The sequence below is a fragment of the Monodelphis domestica genome, chromosome 6, assembly GCF_027887165.1.
Source record: "Monodelphis domestica isolate mMonDom1 chromosome 6, mMonDom1.pri, whole genome shotgun sequence".
Taxonomy (NCBI): Eukaryota; Metazoa; Chordata; class Mammalia; order Didelphimorphia; family Didelphidae; genus Monodelphis; species Monodelphis domestica.
This window is the reverse complement of record NC_077232.1, coordinates 3,893,858-3,910,385: the sequence shown is the minus strand read 5'-3', so window position 1 is coordinate 3,910,385 and position 16,528 is coordinate 3,893,858. Positions and strand designations below refer to the sequence as shown.

The following is a 16,528-nucleotide window of genomic DNA, read 5'->3' as shown; positions in this document are numbered from 1 at the left end:
GCACATGCACACGTGCACACACAAACACACACACGCACATACATGCACACACATGCTCTGCCTCTGGAATGGGAAGAGCAGGCTCAAGACCACAGAAGGAAAAGGAAGGTGGCTTTAAGGCCGCAGAAGAGCTGGAAGAGGCCTCGGCAGCCACTGAGCGTTGATCACCCACCAGAACAAGAAAGCCCTCTCCCATGTTCTCTGGTCAGTGTGTGGCTGGTGGTCATCCAGCCACGGCTTGAGAGCCCTAGTGATGGAGAGCCCCCCCCCCCCATTGGACGTGAGGAAGTTTTCCCTTACGGCCAGCCTCGAGCTGCCTCTGCATGGGGGTCGCAGCCCTTGGCTGATCTGCCATGGAATGCGTTCATTCGTGCCCTCTCCAAGGATTTACATGCAGCCCGGCTTGTTGTCCATGGTAACCAATCATTATTTATTCCGTGTTCCGTGTGCATAGCACATACACTGCAATATCAGACAGTAGCTGTATAAAACTACAGACAGATTCTGTGAATACTGGTCAGACACACATCCGGGTCAATATGGCGCAACAGGACTTCCAAGGGCCGGCCAGGCCAGGCCGTGGGGAACAGGGCGCCCGACCATGTTGGGAGCTCTTCCTGATGTGCGTCTGTGGAGGAGGGACAAGAAAACGGGACCGATTTTCCGGCCAACTGGAGGGCTCTGGCTGTGCGAGACGGGGAAGAATCGCTGCTCCCCGTGGTGGGCTCTTCCTGGAAATGACAGAAGACTCCTCCAAGCTGCCCACTGGGCCTGCCTGGGCCGCCGCTCCCCAGAGGCCTGGCACCCCCCTGCACCCGCGCAGCCCCACGGGCTAAGGGAGCCCAGGGGAGGGGAGCAGGTGATGGAAAGGAGACACTGGAGAGCCGATAAGCGCAACGGCCCAAAGCAAGAATGTTCCAGGGAAAAGGCGAGCCTCACATGCTCCCCAGGCCCGCTGTCTCTGTCTGCTGGGACCCATAAAGTTAATTCGGGAGCCGGTTTGCAAACGTCCTCGAGGAGAGCTCAAGTATTTCGTAAACATTTGGGGCGTTTCTGGTAGCCGCCACCTAAGGCCATTTTGTGTGAACTCCAAAGACCATTCCCGAAAATGTCCCCACTGGCCATTGGGTGGCAGGGGGTGGGGGGGCCCTTTGTCTCCGTCCCCAGCCCCTGCCTCTGCCTCTTCTGCCTTTGCTCCAGGGACAGGGCTTCCATTGGAAAAATATATAAAGAAAAATATAGGGTTACTCACTGACCATATAGTGCCCTCTGACAGCTGTCTGCGAATATTTTCTCCATGATTATCCTTACTAAAAGTAAATCCCCGGGTAAAGATAGCTCAAACGTGACAAGGTTCAGATGGGATCCCACACCGGTGGAATGCTTCTTGGCTACATATGGAAAATCGGGGCGCTGGGACGGCACCCTCCAGAGCCGGGGAGAGACTCTGGAAAGCAGAAATCCGGGCTGGCTTTGGGGATTTGGCTGGGAGCCCGCTTAGAAGAGTTGCTGAGGTAGACACGAAGCCAACGGGGCAGCAGGCCGAGAAGTGGCCCTTCCTTCCAAGCACGCCATTGATTTCTGGAAAGGCGAGAGAGCCAGCTCGAGCTCGAGCCGGGGAGTCAGAGCGGCAGAGCCGCCCCCTCTGCTCCAGGCTGGCGAGCCAGTCGTCGGAACTGGGGAGCAGCTACCACATATTTTGCAACAAAAAGAAGGGTTTGGCATTGGGTTCACAAGGAAGCGGGCACTCCATGCCAACCAGGCAGGCCCCCTTTCCCCTCATTTCCCAATGCCCCGACAGGGGGAAGGGCCCCGGGACCGTTGCTGGTCTAAAAAGAAGGAGGATGAAAGTGTGTGGAGTTGTCCCCTGCTGCCCGGCTGTAGATGGAGGAAGACTGCCTGGAGGATGGTTCAAAGGCCAGCCCTGGCTGGTCTAAAAACAGAATTGGGGGGTGGCCTTCCACTGGGCACTTTTTGTACCAGAAGGAAACCCATATGTTTCTGTCAAGCAGCAGCCACACGCAAACGGGGTTCAGCCATGGGCTGAGGGCCCGGCACCACCCCCGGCAGCCGGAACAAGGGCTAGTTGGCCCGGGTGCTCACAAGGGGACCCAAGGGAGGGCACAGCAGAAGGCCCTCCGACTGGCCAAATGATAACAGCAGCACACGGATAACTGAGAAACAGTGACAGGAGGCAGGCGGGGAGGCGCAGTCCCAGGAAAGTGGGGTTTCCCCCTTTTCTGTTCATTTCTTTTCCAGAAAACCAACACACCCACAGAGCTATAAATAAGTTGGGGCCCATATATACAGACTTAAATAATTAACTTAGCTATGTTACATACACCTGCTCCCGCAGAAGTGTCCACTGAAAGTGCACCACGTTTGTTGGGCTGCTTTTCCCTGGCTCCGGCCGATCCTCCTTCCCGTCTCTGCCTCTGACATTCCTCCTCTCCAGGTGAGAGCGGGAAGGCCTGGGGGCTGTCTTTCCCTCAGATCCTGGGCAGGAAGTGGGTCACCGTCATGGTGGGTGACACTCGGTTGCCTTTCTTGGTTCTTCCATTTTTGCTCAGGGCGATGTACATGCCCACATACTGCCGGGACTCGTAGGCATTGTAGTTATTGGGCAGGAGAATCTCTTTGAAGGTACACTCGTCATTGAAGTAGGGCTGAAGGGAAGAGGAGGGGGCAAGGAGGTGAGTTGGGGCTCTTTCACGGGGCACCAGTGCTCCTCCCAGACCCTCCAACCTCCACTCGGATGGGCTCCACTCAGGCGCTCCAAAACCCGGCTCAGGGCAGGCTCAAGGACTTCACTATGTCGCAGGAATAAGGAAAGTGCCCAAGGAATCAGAGGGGCCTCAGTGCCTCCATTTCCCACTTAGAGCTGCCTCCAAGGGTCAAAGGGCCCCACAAGACAGGACTAAATGATTCCACATTAAACTGACAAAAGCCCTAGAAAGCAGCCCTAAGAACACAGATCCAGACCCGGAAGATCTTCCAAACCTGGAAGGATTCCAAATGAGGAAACTGAGACCATTTGGTTAAGTGACTTGCCTAAGGAAAAACAAGTAGTAAGTAACAGAAACAAAGAACTCCTGGCCCAGGTGGCCTCAGGTAAGCCCCCTACCTCCTTTATAGCTGCCTTAGTTTTCCCTTCCGAAAAGGGGTGAGATAGGAGGATAGAAAGAAAGATAAATAGAAAGAAAAAGATAGCTAGATAGCTAGATGGATAGCTAGAAAGATAAATAGATGGATAGATGAATAGACAGACAGACAGACAGACAGATAGATAGATAGATAGATAGATAGATAGATAGATAGATAGATAGATAGATAGATAGATAGATAGACAGATAGATAGATGGATGGATGGATAGATGGATGGATAGATAGAAAGATAGATGATAGAAATAAATAGATGGATAGATGAATAGATGGATAGATGGATGGATAGATAGATGGAGAGAATATTTATTAAGCACCTACTATGTGTCAAGCACTAGGCTAAGCACTGGGGATTAGAGAGAAGATGATCCCTGAGGTCTTTTGTCTCTCTAAAACCTAGGATAGACACTTTGGCCCATCTGGTTCAGTGAGGATGGGGCCAGAGTTTGGTAGCACTTGACTATTCTTCATATCCACAAAACAGCTGGTTCTGCAGCTGGCTAGCCTCCTGGACACCTGGTCAGCACCCATTTCCCAGTCCTTTAATATTCCTCTGTCTTTCCCCCCTTTTTTCTTCTCTGGAAGTGACACCCTACTACTCTCCCAGGCCCACAAGCTAGGTGCAGTTCTGGAGCCTGGTACAGGAAGCAGACTTGGGTGGGGGGAGAGTGGGTCAGCTGGATTCTTCCTCCCCCCATAGCTCTAGGTGCTCAGCCCCCCCCCCCCCCAGGGGCCAGAAACAGAAACAGCAGGAGCCAGGCATGTGGGAGTGTCCCTCCCCCCTCCCCCAAGCAGATTGACTCCCTTGAAGGGAAGAAGAAAGGGGGTGGGGAGAAAAAAGGGGAGATCTATTTTCTCCAGTTAGGTTTCTGTGGCTGCTGCTAGTCCAGGAGCCTGATGGTGACTCAACCCCTCCTCCAAGCCCTTATCTAGCCTATGGGCTCCCATTTCTGTAAGTTTGCCTCCTTATAAGCCAGACAGACAAGGGGTCTGAATTATTAGCGCTTGTTACGGAAGTGTAAACTGAGGCTCAGAGAAAAGTGCCGGGAGCCGAGTCTAAGCATCGCCTTTTCCACTCTGGTCTGCCTTTCTCTCCCCTTGATTTCTGGGAATGTGTGGGGGTGGGGGCAGCACCACAAGCGCAGGCTCTCCCCTCCCCCAACCTCTCCCACCCCGGCCCCTCATTCCTCCCCAAGTGACTGCTTAGGGCCCCCCTGAACAGCTTGGCTGCTCCAGGGAAATCCACGAAACGGGCCAGGCTGGACGAGCGACAGCCGCCAGAGCCAGCGACAAAGGCACCCAGGGCAGCACTTCCCCAGTTTGGGCAGCCTCCCGGGCAGGAGTCTCCCGCCCCAGCCCCCTCCTCACCGAGCCGTAGAGTTTGCCCTTGCTGTTCATGGCCACGAAAAGACGACTTTTGACCCCAAAGAGGCTCACGACTCCCCGCTCCACCGGCGACAGCTCCAGCAAACCTAGAGGGGGAACACGCTGGCGGTTGGCCTGGGGCTCATCCTCCCCGCTTGGGGCCCCGGGAGCGAGGGCTGTGCAGCGGAGCCCTAACCTGGACGCTAACCTTTCTTTACCCCGTCCACATCCCTTCGCCATGTAGGGCAGCCCAGACAGCAGACCCCACCAGGGCTGCCGCGGACTGGCACGGGGCTGGCACCGGCTTCAGAGGGCTCAGAGAGCTGCGGTTGTAGGCGCGGGGGTGGGGAGGAGTGGAGCTGAGCTTCGGGAGGACTTGGCAGGATCTGAGCCCCTGGTGGGAGTGGGAGGACACATACCTGCCTGCACCCCTCCGAGCTTCAAGGGGCCCAGGCGCACCGGCCAGACAGAGCGCAGAGCGCCCACTTGGGAGGGGAGCGGAGGGGAGGGGAGGGGAGGGGAGGGGAGGGGCACTGCACCCCAGCCAACGTTTGAGTCTTCTCGAAAACCTGACAAATATCGCTCTTTGCAGCGCTTGTTGCACTCGCCTTCCCCCAGACAACAGTTCTGTGGACCGGACGGACCCCCGAGCCCTACTTTTCTATCCTCTCTCTAGGAACAAGAGATTGTCTCTCGAAAAACTCCGGCCAGCCTCAGTTTCCCTCTCTGTAACGAGAGCGGACTGAACTAGCTGGAGCTAAGGGCCCTTCGAGGACCGAGTCCCGGGCTCCTAGTGGCCTTCCAATCGCGGAGCTAGAACACCCCGGGGCTCCTCCAGGTTTCCTGCCTGGACCCAGGCGACAAGGCAGTTCCTTTATCCCTGGCGCCCAGACTTTCTAGAGTCGCCTTTGGCTGCCCAGAGCCCGACATGCTCGTACCTCGGGCCACGGCCTCGGGCAGGGAGGCCTCCCGCAGAGCTTGAGCGACCTAAAGGACGCGCGCGGGTTTGGAAACTCTGCCCGTGCACTCCCCATCTCCCAGGGAACTACGGTGAGACACCCGGCAGTTAAACGCAGGAAACCGGAGCCCTCCGCCCAGCAGCCTTCCAACGTGGGGGATCCCTCCTTTGCCCTAGCACGCCCGACCCTCCTCTTGGGGAAAAGAGAACCCAGAGAAGAAGAGACAGACAGACAGACAGACAGACAGACAGGCAGACAGGCAGGCAGGCAGGCAGAGACATTCAGAGCCACAGACAGAGACAGAGTGAGCTAGAGAGAGACAGACCGAGAGAGCGAGAAAGAGAGGGAGAGGGAGAGAGAAATGGGCAGCGGGGACGGGGTGGGGCGCATTGGCTACTCACTGTAGCGGTTCTCGTTGTGAACACCGTTGATGCGGCCATCGGGCAGGACCTGGAGGTGAAAGCCGATGCCCACGTTGCAGTAGAGGCGGCGTAGTCTCTTGATGCCCAGCAGATAGTCCCCGTCCCTGTTGAGCTCCTTCCTCTCCCCCGGGAGCCGGGCCATGGAGCGAGAGAAGAGGGTCTCCCAACGCCAGTCGAGCGTGTCGTTGTGGGGGGCAGGCAGAGGGCCCCCGCGGCCTGGCCAGGGGGACAGCAGTCCCAGTAGCAGCGCCGGTAGCAAGGCTGAGGGGTGAGGCATCCCGGCTCGCAGGGGGGACACACGTGGTTTGGCTGGAGGCAGTCAATGACTCTAAAAATACCCCCCTGCCCTGCCCTGCCCTGCTTGCTTGCCTGCCGGCCTGCCTGCCTGGTCCACCCGCCTGCCCGGCTTGGGCTCTTCTCAATCTCTGACCAGAGAAGGAGAGAGGAGGGCAGGACAACACCAAGCGGTGCTAAGAGATCCCAGTTCATAAACCTTTCAGCTAGGCTAGCGCCTTTCAGCTCAGCCAGTCCCTAGAGAGCTGCCAGTAGCCCGACTGCATGGGACAGGAGAAAGAGACAGGGAGGCAGAGACCCCAGAGAGAGAGAGAGAGAGAGAGAGAGAGAGAGAGAGAGAGAGAGAGAGAGAGAGAGAGAGAGGAAGAGAGAGTCAGTGGGAAGTGATACGAACTTGGATCTCAACTAGAGAAGACTAGTGAGTGGAGGGTGCGAACCTCTCCCCCTAGCAGCCAGCCATAGCTCCTGGGCCCTGGCCACCGATATTTATATCTTCCTAGTACCTATTACATCACCACCTACTGCTGGAGAGAGCATTCAATCCAGAAGTCAAATTATCAACCCTAGATGCTCCCCAGCCTCCAATCCTATCTTGAGGAAAAGAGACAAGCAGGCAGAAAACCAGAGGGGGGAGGTGGGGGGAGAGAGAAAGATTCTGGGACATTTTCCTCTTTGTCTTCTCAAAATACAAGTAGAGGCAGCTCTTCTGACCTGCTCCTTGAGGCAGAAGATAGATCCCTTTTGAGAGGTTTTTTGACTCTTTCCTTCACTTTCTCTGGGTCCTTTCTTCTTTCCCCCACACCCCTTCTTTGGTCTCTTTTCAGTCTCTTCTCTTTCCTCATTTGTGTCTCCCTCCCCCCCCCCCCTTTAGCTCTTTCTCCCTCTTTCTACCTGTCTTTGGCTGCCTCTCTCCTCTCTCCCTTTTGCTTATTTTCCTTACTTCACTCTGACCCTGTTTCTGTCTCCACTGTTCCTGTCTTTCTCTTCATTGTCTCTGACTTTTATCTCTCCTCCTCCACTTCTTTCTCCTTAGTCCTACTTTTCCTTCTTCTCTGTCTACCCTCCCTCTCTGTCTTCTCTCCCTTGCCCTTTCTCTTTCTTTCCTCTTCCTACTCTCTTTTCCCTACTGGCTCTCCCTTCCTTCTCTCACTTATCTCTCAATGATCCCAGTTCCTTTCCAATGTTGCCTCTTGGTGCTCTTTTCTGTCTCTGGTATCCATTTTCTATTGCTTTCACGGAGCTCTCTCTGTCTGTCTGCCTGTCTCTCTCTCCCTCTCCCTCTCCCTGCTTCTTTCTGTCTCTGTCTCTCACTGTCTCTCTCTCCCTCTGCCTCTCTGTCTGTCTGGCTGTCTCTGTCTCTCCCTCTCTCCCTCTGTCTCTCCCTCTCCCAGCCTCTCTCTGTCTCTCTCCTCTATCTGTCTCTCAATCTCTCTCTCTTTCTCTCTCTGTGGCCCCCCTCCCTCTGTCTCTTCCTCTCCCAGCTTCTCTCTATCTCTCACTGTCTCTCTCCCTCTCTCTCTTCTTCTCTGTCTGTCTGTCTCTCAATCTCTCCTTCTCTCTCCTCCCCTCTCTCCCTCTCTCTGTCTCCCCCCACCCTCCTCCCCCCTCTTCTCCCACTCCTGTTTCGATCTAAGCTTTCTCTAGCCTGTGCCGCCCTTCCTCCATTTCTCCTACCTCGAAGTTTCTGTGCCTCTGAATCTCTGCTACCGCCTCCAACCTTTCCCACTCCCCTGGTCCGGGTGGAGCCCTCCCGATTGCTATCCCAGACCCTGGCTCCAAGAACGCCCAGCACTGGGCTCCCCGACACAATGTCCCACTTTGTGGCGGCCTGAGGAATGTCCGCTTTGCCCGTCTCCAGGCGACCCGAGTTACAGTTTGGAGGGTGCAGAACAATTCCCTGAGCTGGGAGCCAACGTGCTTTTGCAGGGGAGGAGAGGAGCGGGCGGCGGGGCCAAAGGGTCCCCTCTCCCCTCGGATCTGGGGGCTGCAAGTCTGCAGAGGCTCGGGGACGCCCCAACCCAGCCCGAACTGATCCCAGACTCCTCCCCCGCTAGCCAGGCCCTGGGCCCCACCCCTTGTCCGCCCCCTCTAGGTGCGGGGAGAGTCTCGGGGGAATTTCAGGAGAGCTCCATAGAGGCGCACAGAACACTGGCTGGGTTGGAGTGCTCGCGCACTTGCCAAGCTGGGATCCCCAAGCGACTGGGAGCAGAAGGAGGCAGCAACCAGGGTGGGGAAGTGGGGAAGCTTGTCTCTTCACCCTCCCCCACTCCCCACACCCTCCACAACAGGTGCGAGGGCGCCGGGAAGATGGCTTTTTTCCCCCTTTAATGCTGCAGAATGGATATGCAATCAGGGCAAGGGGTGATGTCGCCTTTTTTCCTCAGCAGGATACTGAGTCCTATTACTGCCCCAAACCCTCGAACCGGCCCACACTGTAATTCGAGTAAAGGTTTGGGGAGGAAAAAGAGACTAGTCGTGAGTCAACTGAGAGTTCACCTGAGTGCGAATCCCACCACCAGTTGCACAGTCCCAGACCTCTTCTTGCCCACAGGGACCCAAAGTTACAGCTCCGTGGTTGGCTGGTTGGCGTTCACTCAACAAACATTGATTAAGAGCCTGCTGTGTGCCAAGACCCCGGGAGAAGCTGAATCTAAAGAGTGCTGTCAGGGCAGCCTGGCAGGGAGAGGAGATGCCAACATCCCAGCCCCCAACTGTCTGAAAGACTTCCAAGATGAAATGGGGTAGGGGGAGAAATAAGGGAAAGCTGCTTGGAGGAGGCGGCCTGTAAGTTGAATCCTTGGACAAGGATGGCTTGAAATTGATCAAAAGTGGGGGGAAGACATTCTTTTATTCAGTCTTTCCACTGTCTCTGTATCCCCAAGGGAGAAGGTAGAGCTTTCCTGTGGCTGGCACTTCTTGAATATTTAGCAAATTCACTTCCAAGTAGAGAGAGTAATGTAAACACAAGGTCAAGGGCTGGGAAGCTCAGGACAAGGACAGGGGCAAGGAGGAGGGCGTAGGTGGCATCAGTCTTCTTGTTAATCTGATCACTGCCAGACCCTTCTTGGGGCTGGCTTTCTGAGCATCTCCTGCACCCATGGAAAGGCTGGAGTATTCTGGAAGCTTCCTGGAATCCCCAGAAGCCTCTGCTGTTATGGGTTCACTCCTCTCTCAGAAGGACTCACATATTTAATGAAACTAAAGTGTGGGTCTGCCTCCCTGCAGCCCTGAGCTGAAAGCTGCATCTGGTGGGAGAGTGAAATACCCAGGAGGCAGGAGACCAGTGAAGGGCAAAGCACACAGTCACTGCGCTTTGCAGTTCATCCTCCATGCTTTACTTCTCAGGCTCCCACCTCCCTCTCCCTATCTGACTAAATCTCCATCTCCTGGGAGTGAACTCTTTCCCCACCACATAGCCTCTTGTCCCCACTCTCCTCCATCCTACTCCGCCATGTTCTGTTCCAAGTCTGGCCACACTTTCTGTCCTGCTCTCTAAAATTCTCGTTCCACAATGAGCAAATGTCTTTCCCCCTGGACTTTCCCATTCACCCCTATTCTATAGAACCCACGTTTCCACTGAGGCTTGGTTCCCCCAAATGCCATGGCAACCCTGGCCATATTCTCCAGCACGAATCCCACTGATCCTGGAGGCTGAGTCCGACTATTGCTTGTTTCCCCTGTCACTTCTAGACTCTCCCTTTGCCACCATCACTCAGTACCCTTCTGTCTTTTAAAGTTCACTGTGGAACATTTTACCTCATGCAGATCCTGGTGGATGTCATTCTCCCTCCTTTCTCAAAGAGTTTGGTATCTGACACATGTTCTCCCTCTCCTCCCTAGTCCTTGGGCTTATATTTTGCTGACCACATAGGGGTTTTCTTGGCAGAGATACTGGAGTGGCTTGCTATTTCCTTCTCCAGCTCATTTTGCAAATGAGAAAACTGAGGGGGCAGCTGGGTAGCTCAGTGGATTGAGAGCCAAGCCTAGAAACAGGAGGTCCTGGGTTCAAATCTGACCTCAGACCTTTCCTAGCTGTGTGATCCTGGGCAAGTCCCTTGACCCCCATTGCCTAGCCCTTACCACTCTTCTGCCTTGGAACCAATACACAGTATTGATTCCAAGATGGAAGGTAAGGGTTTAAATTTTTTTTTATGAGAAAACTGAGGCCAACAGGGTAAAGTGAATTGCCCAGGGTCACATAGATAGTGTCTGAGGTCAGATTTGAACTCAGGAAGAGGACACTTCCTGGCCCAAGCTCAGCACTCTATTTGTCTGTTCTCACTCTAAGGGGCTTCAGTGTTGATGTTCATGTTCCTCCAAATATTCTAACCTATCAGTTTCACACTTAAATTCCAGAAATGTCCAGAAATATCTAGAAATGGTCATATCCTAGATCTCACCATAACATTTCTTAATCAAAAACATTGCCATTCATCTATGTGTTATAATCTCCCACAATCACATATCTCCTTATGCCTCACCTACCCTAAACCTATTCTTCATCCTCATCTTGAACTCCTTTCCCTCCACCCCTTAAGTCATTAGCCCTTCTCTGACTTCATTTTTTACTTTCCAAATCCAAATCCAAATCCTGTAGTTAACTAATTTGACCCTACACTGTGTGTTACAATCAAAATTCCCATGCTTCTTTATCGTTTGAAACCTCAGGACTTGCCTAATCTCAGTCCTGGGTTACCTGCATCATCTGGCACCTCTGTTCTTACTGTTTTGAATGGAGCTGAAGTAAATCAGGCAACAAAACTGCCCAGATCCTTCTCTCCAACGTCAAATGAGCCCTCACCCCAGCAAGGCACTCTACTGATTCTTCCTTAATTGGTTTGCCAGGTTACTAACCCAAGAGCTATTTAGTATAAACCTTTTCTTCTCAAGCCTCCTTCATATTCTTCTTGCTTCTCTGTTGAGGACCTCAGCTCATACCTTACTGAGGAAGTTTAGACCATTATGAAGAGCTCCATCTTCTTCCCTGCCTTTCATCTCAAAAAAACTTTCCATCATTTCTGCCTCACCAGAGTGCTCCCTCATTGAGTATCATATCAGTTCAAATAAGTTATCCAGAGAGGATTTATTAACTTTTAGAAACAAGAATTTACTAAGGAAGTACAAGAACAGTTGATAGAAAAATCTCTCCCTTTCCTCAAAGTCTAGGACATATTCCTACGAAGTCACATGAGTCCAGTATACAGTAGACTCCAGTTTAGACCGCATGTGAGGCAATGGGGGCAGCTCATAGCTCCTGCATAGGTGAAAGTCTGTTTCTCCTTTTCTCTTGTCCTTGTGAAATTCTCTGAGATGTATATTTTATTCTGGAATCCTAGCATAGACGCTATCATCCCCCACTGCTGTTCTGGGGGCAATCTTCCCATCACTGTTGAGAAGTCCCAAACTTCCAACCTTTTGAAGGTCACTTTCTTTGGTCAAGAGAGGGTAGAGGGAGGAGACAGAGACTCTCTCCTACCCATAAATGTTTCCATATCAAGGCTTGAGATGGAACTATCCCACCACTAGGCTGGCCTGATGGGAGAATCCTGAATTCTAAACTAGCTAGTTATTTTGATCCAAGCCTTGCAGGTCATAACTAATTCTCTTTCGCCAATTTCCATTTAATTCCCAGTTTGGCACCTAGATTACACCTTTGATTGTTTGATTGCTTCAACAGAGGTCTGAGTTTTAGCAGGAGGCCTCAATAATTGCTTCAATGCAGCTTACTCCACCCAGACAACATGGCAGCAGGCTGTCCAAGTCTGAGGAGCATCCTATCCTGATAGGCTGGGATTCTATGCTTTAAGAAAGTGGGAAGGAATGCTGATGTAAGAATCGTGATCTCCTGGGCCAATTGACACATGAGAAAGAATGGAAGGAGCTGAGACTATTTAGCCTAGAGAAGAGAAGATTTAGGTATATAAGGAGGTGGAGCAGGGACATGCCAGCTGTATTTAAGTATCTGAAGGGCTCTCTTGTGGAAGATACTTGATCTACTTGGCCCAAGAGGACAGAACTAGGAGCAACAGTGGGAGCAGGGAGTGAGATGGGGATGAAAAAAAAAAAGATTACCTCTTAAAGTTGGAAATATTCCCAGGAGAACTGTTCAGAGTGGAAAGGCCTTCCTCTGGAGGAAGAGGTTCCCTCCTCCTTGGGGATGTCTTGAAAGGTATTTTGGAGAGAGAAGTCTTTGCTAGGCATCTATTGGACTAGAGGCTTCAGGTGCCCCCTTCCAGCTCCTTGAGTCTATGATAAGCTATGACCCAAGTACCAAGACCTTCAGCTGATACACAATACTCACCCAAATTCATTGTGCTCTAAGGGAACGTTTAGAAGGGTCCACACACAAAAAGGTTGATTTGCTTCTTAAAACAATTCCCCTCCCATTATTTTTGGTGCCCCCCTAGCTGCCTTAGGTGTCTCTGGATAGGTGTTGCTTCTGCTATCAAGTGAGAGGGTACCTTCAAAGCTATATGCTTTCAGTGTTTTGGGTTAATTCAATATGATGAATATGAGATCTTACTAAATTCCAAGCATTGTCCTAGGCTTTAAAATTAATCAGCTGCTTCCTTAAGAAGTTTACTATGAGGGGGCAGCTAGGTAGCTCAGTGGATTGAGAGCCAGGCCTAGAGACAGGGAGGTCCTGGGTTCAAATCTGACCTCAGACCTTTCCCAGCTGTGTGACCCTGGGCAAGTCACTTGACCCCCATTGCCTAGTCCTTACCACTCTTCTGCCTTGGAGCCAATACAGTATGGACTCCGAGACGGAAGGTAAGGGTTTAAAAAAATAAAATTAAAAAAAAGTTTACTGTTGTCATTTCTGCCTTCCTGACATGTTATGTCTATCACTCTCGATAATCACCCAGCTGTAAGTTCAAGGCTTTTGATCTGAGCCATTGTAATGGTCTAATTGGTCTCTGCTCTTACCTTGAGTCTCTCCCTTTTCCAATGCATCCTTCACTCATGCCAAGAAGTAAGCACCAAGCAGGAAGGTTCTTGCTGATAGATGCCAGCTTGCCTCCCTGGCAGCCTTTCTCTGCAGCCCATCACACAAAATGTCAACATTTGATCTTTTAGGTAGGGGGAAGAGGCAAGCCTTGTAAATTTGTAAATAGCTCAACTATTTTCTCAACTCAACTTCCTTTTCTACAGCAGTAGAAAACAAGAAGAAAAGGCTACAATAGCTTCTTTCTTTCGGAAAAGTCAAGGGAGAGAGAAAGGCCATCTTTGACAGATTCACAGGATTTCAGAGTTGGAAGAGACCTCAGCAGACTCAAGTCCACCTCATCTCAATGAAAACATCCCCAAGACAACATACTCAAAGGGGGAATCCAGCCTTTGCTTGAAGACCTCCAAGGAGCAGAAGCCCATTGCTTCTGGAGGTCATCCAGCCATTTGGGGACACCTCTGATTTTTGGAAGTTTTTCCTGGTGACCTAAGCCTACAAGTTGCTGAATCACCCCGGTTATAAGGCAGGAAAGTCATTGATCTCAGGTCCTCTGACAACCCATTGACTGCCTTTAGGCAAAACAGCCAGTGGATTGCCTCAGTTTTTCAATTTTGACACAACTTGTGGGGTCACTGAGGCACAACCTAACTGGATTCACAGATTATAGGATTTTACAGTTGTGAGAAATCTTAGAGATCTCCTGGTTGAACCCAACAAACTTTTCTGGAAGGGAAAAGATCTCTAGAGATTAGAAGGGGCTTGCCCCACATCACCAAGTGAGGAAGGTCAGAACTAGGTCCTTGGATTCCACATTAAGTCACCTTTCATGAAGTTTTGGCTGCCTGTGCAATGATCTACCACTGCATAATAACTAATTGGTCCAGAGGGCAGCACACATTGGATGCTTGGAGATTTCTGGGTAATTGATCCCTTGTTTCACTTTCCAGCTGGTTGTCCTATGTAGACATACAAACTATTCAACTCTGGTGACTATGGCTATGTCCTCATTTGGAAGTAATAGTGCTCTCCTTCCCGATTTCCACATCCCAGCCAAACTGGACTTGTCACTGTACTCAATATCCAATCTCTGGCCTCTGAACTTTGGAACCAACCATTCCTCAGGCCCCAAATGTGCTCCCTTCTCCCTTCCACACCTTAGAGTTCTTGTCATCCTTCAAGGCTCGTATCTCCTGCCACCTTTTTCATGGAGCCATCCCTCATCATCCTCCCAAACTCTGGTTCTTGAAATGACTTTGTGTGCATGTGTTTCCCCTCAATAAAATATAAGTTCCTTGAGGGCAGGGACATATATTCCATTCTGACTGTGGATGTGGCTGGCACATAGCAACTTCTTAATGATGTAGCATTTTTTCACCTCGTCACTCCCTCACCCGACTACACACACAGGAAATGTGGGTCCTAGAGTCAGATGGCAACAGGAAGTGAGGAAGCCCCGGCTTCAGCAGAAGGTTCCAAACTCAGTGTCAGAGAGAAAAAGACACTCAAACTGGCAGCTTTCTTCTTGCTAGAGCCAGCTATTGAGTCCACTGATGATCTTATCTGCCCCATAATGGGATAGCTGTGGCTATAGAAAGACTAACATCCCTTCCTGGATGAAAATCATGACTTTCCATGGGAACGTCAGTATATCCTAAGTACTCCTTGGGCCAGACTAGTCAAGTCCTAGTGTGTGAGATTGCCTCATTCTACGGAACTGATGAATTTGGAGGCATTCAGGAGATTTGTTTGTTTGTTTGTTTCATAAGTCATTGTATGCTGTTTACATATTATTCATCTGTTTATTGATGAGTAAGTTCATGCATACACATCTCCCTCTGCGGAAAACTCCTTCCATTATGCTTAGATCACATGAATAGAACTCACTGAAATATAATAAATGGAAATAAATGGGATACAGAGGAAGAACATTGGAATTAGAGAAGAAAACCTGGTTTCAAACCCTGCCTTCGACAGTAACCGTCTATTTGACCTTGGGAAAGCCATTGAAAACTCCCAGGCCTTTGTTTCCTAATTTGTAAAATGATGAGGTTGGACTAGACAACCTCAGGATTGCTTCTAGAGTATGAGTCCCCATTATCGTAGCATCTAGATCAATGACACTGTGATCCATAGAAATCAATGAAAGAAAGGAAGCACTAGTGAGTGGGGGCTCAGAGCTAAGTTCAAATTGGGTATGCCCACAAATCTGTACAAATCTCAACAATGAGCTGGCACTTTTCTGAAGAAAGAAATGGAGCTGAATCATAGAAGGTCATTGAAACCAGAGAACTTCACCACCTTAGGACTTCCAACCTATGGGCCTATGCAAAGCCCAGCAACTCTTCTAGATGGTGGCTTTTAGTGCCACCTGGTGGCTAAATAAGCAATATTATTTTTTGTTTTATCCATAAGGAAAAGGGAGGTTCAAAGGATCTTTAGTTCCATATTATAGATGAAAGCACTGAGCTCAGAAAAGTTATTTAATTTTACTCATGGCTACTCAGCCCTCAGGGAATGGTGCCAGTTTTCAAAACCCAAGTTTTCTATCCCTTAATGAGTTTGTCTCTCCACTAAACCAAACAGAAGGGTGTTGAAGAATAACAGATATCACATTCAAGGATTCTAGAAAATGAGTTTTAAAAAATCATCTCATTGCAATCTTTTCTTCTGGCCTGGGAACAAATTCAGAGAACCCGAGTTCAAAACCTCAGTTTGCTATTTATTATTTCTGTGACCTTTGGCTAGTCATGTGATCTTCTGGACTTTATTCATCTGTAAAATGGAACAGTTGGTTAAACTAGATGTTCTTCAAGCTTCCTAGATCAGTAATCTTGACTTTGATCAAAGTCTAGGATGCTCAGATCTTTCCTACAGCATTGGCAATGAAGCTGTAGCTTGAGAAACACTAACTGTAGAACAAAGTTTGACATTCAAAGAATTGGCATCAAAATAACCAATAGTATTGGGAGCTGGAAAGGGAAAATGGGCTTTGGCTTAGGACGTAGATATCAAAGGCAGGTCCCAGGGGTTGCTGCAGGGTGGGGATTGTAGAAGTGACTGCTGAGGGTCTCCCAACTACCCATATTCCAGCCCAGCTTTCTCTTTCCACATTGAAGTCTACCCTTATCAATTTATTTTTTGAAATTAGGTCTCTCTATCTCACTGTGTTGGAAAGTACAGTGGCTACCTTCTGGCTTGGTCTCCCAGGAGATTGGTATGGAAGCTTGGGCCCATTTTAGTTCCTATGTGGCCTGATTCATCCTTCCTTAGACAGCCCAGGGATCCCCTGCACTTTGGGACTTAGTGTGGGCACCATTCAGATTTAGTCCTTTGTTGTTGTTCAACCATTTTTTAGTCACCTTTGACTCTTCATGATC

At 50.6% G+C, this 16,528-nt stretch overlaps 1 protein-coding gene across 1 annotated transcript; it reads right to left on the bottom strand.

Annotated features, from left to right (window-relative positions):
* Nucleotides 1-412: 412 nt before the first annotated feature.
* LOC100021631 (fibroblast growth factor 4B) lies at nucleotides 413-6,999 on the bottom strand. The gene is made up of 3 exons (XM_001373689.4): nucleotides 5,888-6,999; nucleotides 4,531-4,634; nucleotides 413-2,666 (listed from the first exon to the last, which is right to left on the bottom strand). Exons 1-3 carry the CDS (start codon nucleotides 6,183-6,185, stop codon nucleotides 2,490-2,492), a joined length of 579 nt encoding a protein of 192 aa, XP_001373726.1. The 5' UTR covers nucleotides 6,186-6,999; the 3' UTR covers nucleotides 413-2,489.
* Between the last annotated feature and the right edge of the window lie 9,529 nt (nucleotides 7,000-16,528).

Excerpts from the sequence above, each read along its gene's own strand:
- LOC100021631 (XM_001373689.4), bottom strand. The coding sequence starts at position 6,185 with ATGCCTCACCCCTCAGCCTTGCTACCGGCGCTGCTACTGGGACTGCTG. Across the intron at positions 4,635-5,887 it reads TCACAACGAGAACCGCTACA|GTTTGCTGGAGCTGTCGCCG; the intron begins GTGAGTAGCCAA and ends TTCCCCCTCTAG. Across the intron at positions 2,667-4,530 it reads AGGGCAAACTCTACGGCTCG|CCCTACTTCAATGACGAGTG; the intron begins GTGAGGAGGGGG and ends TCTTCCCTTCAG.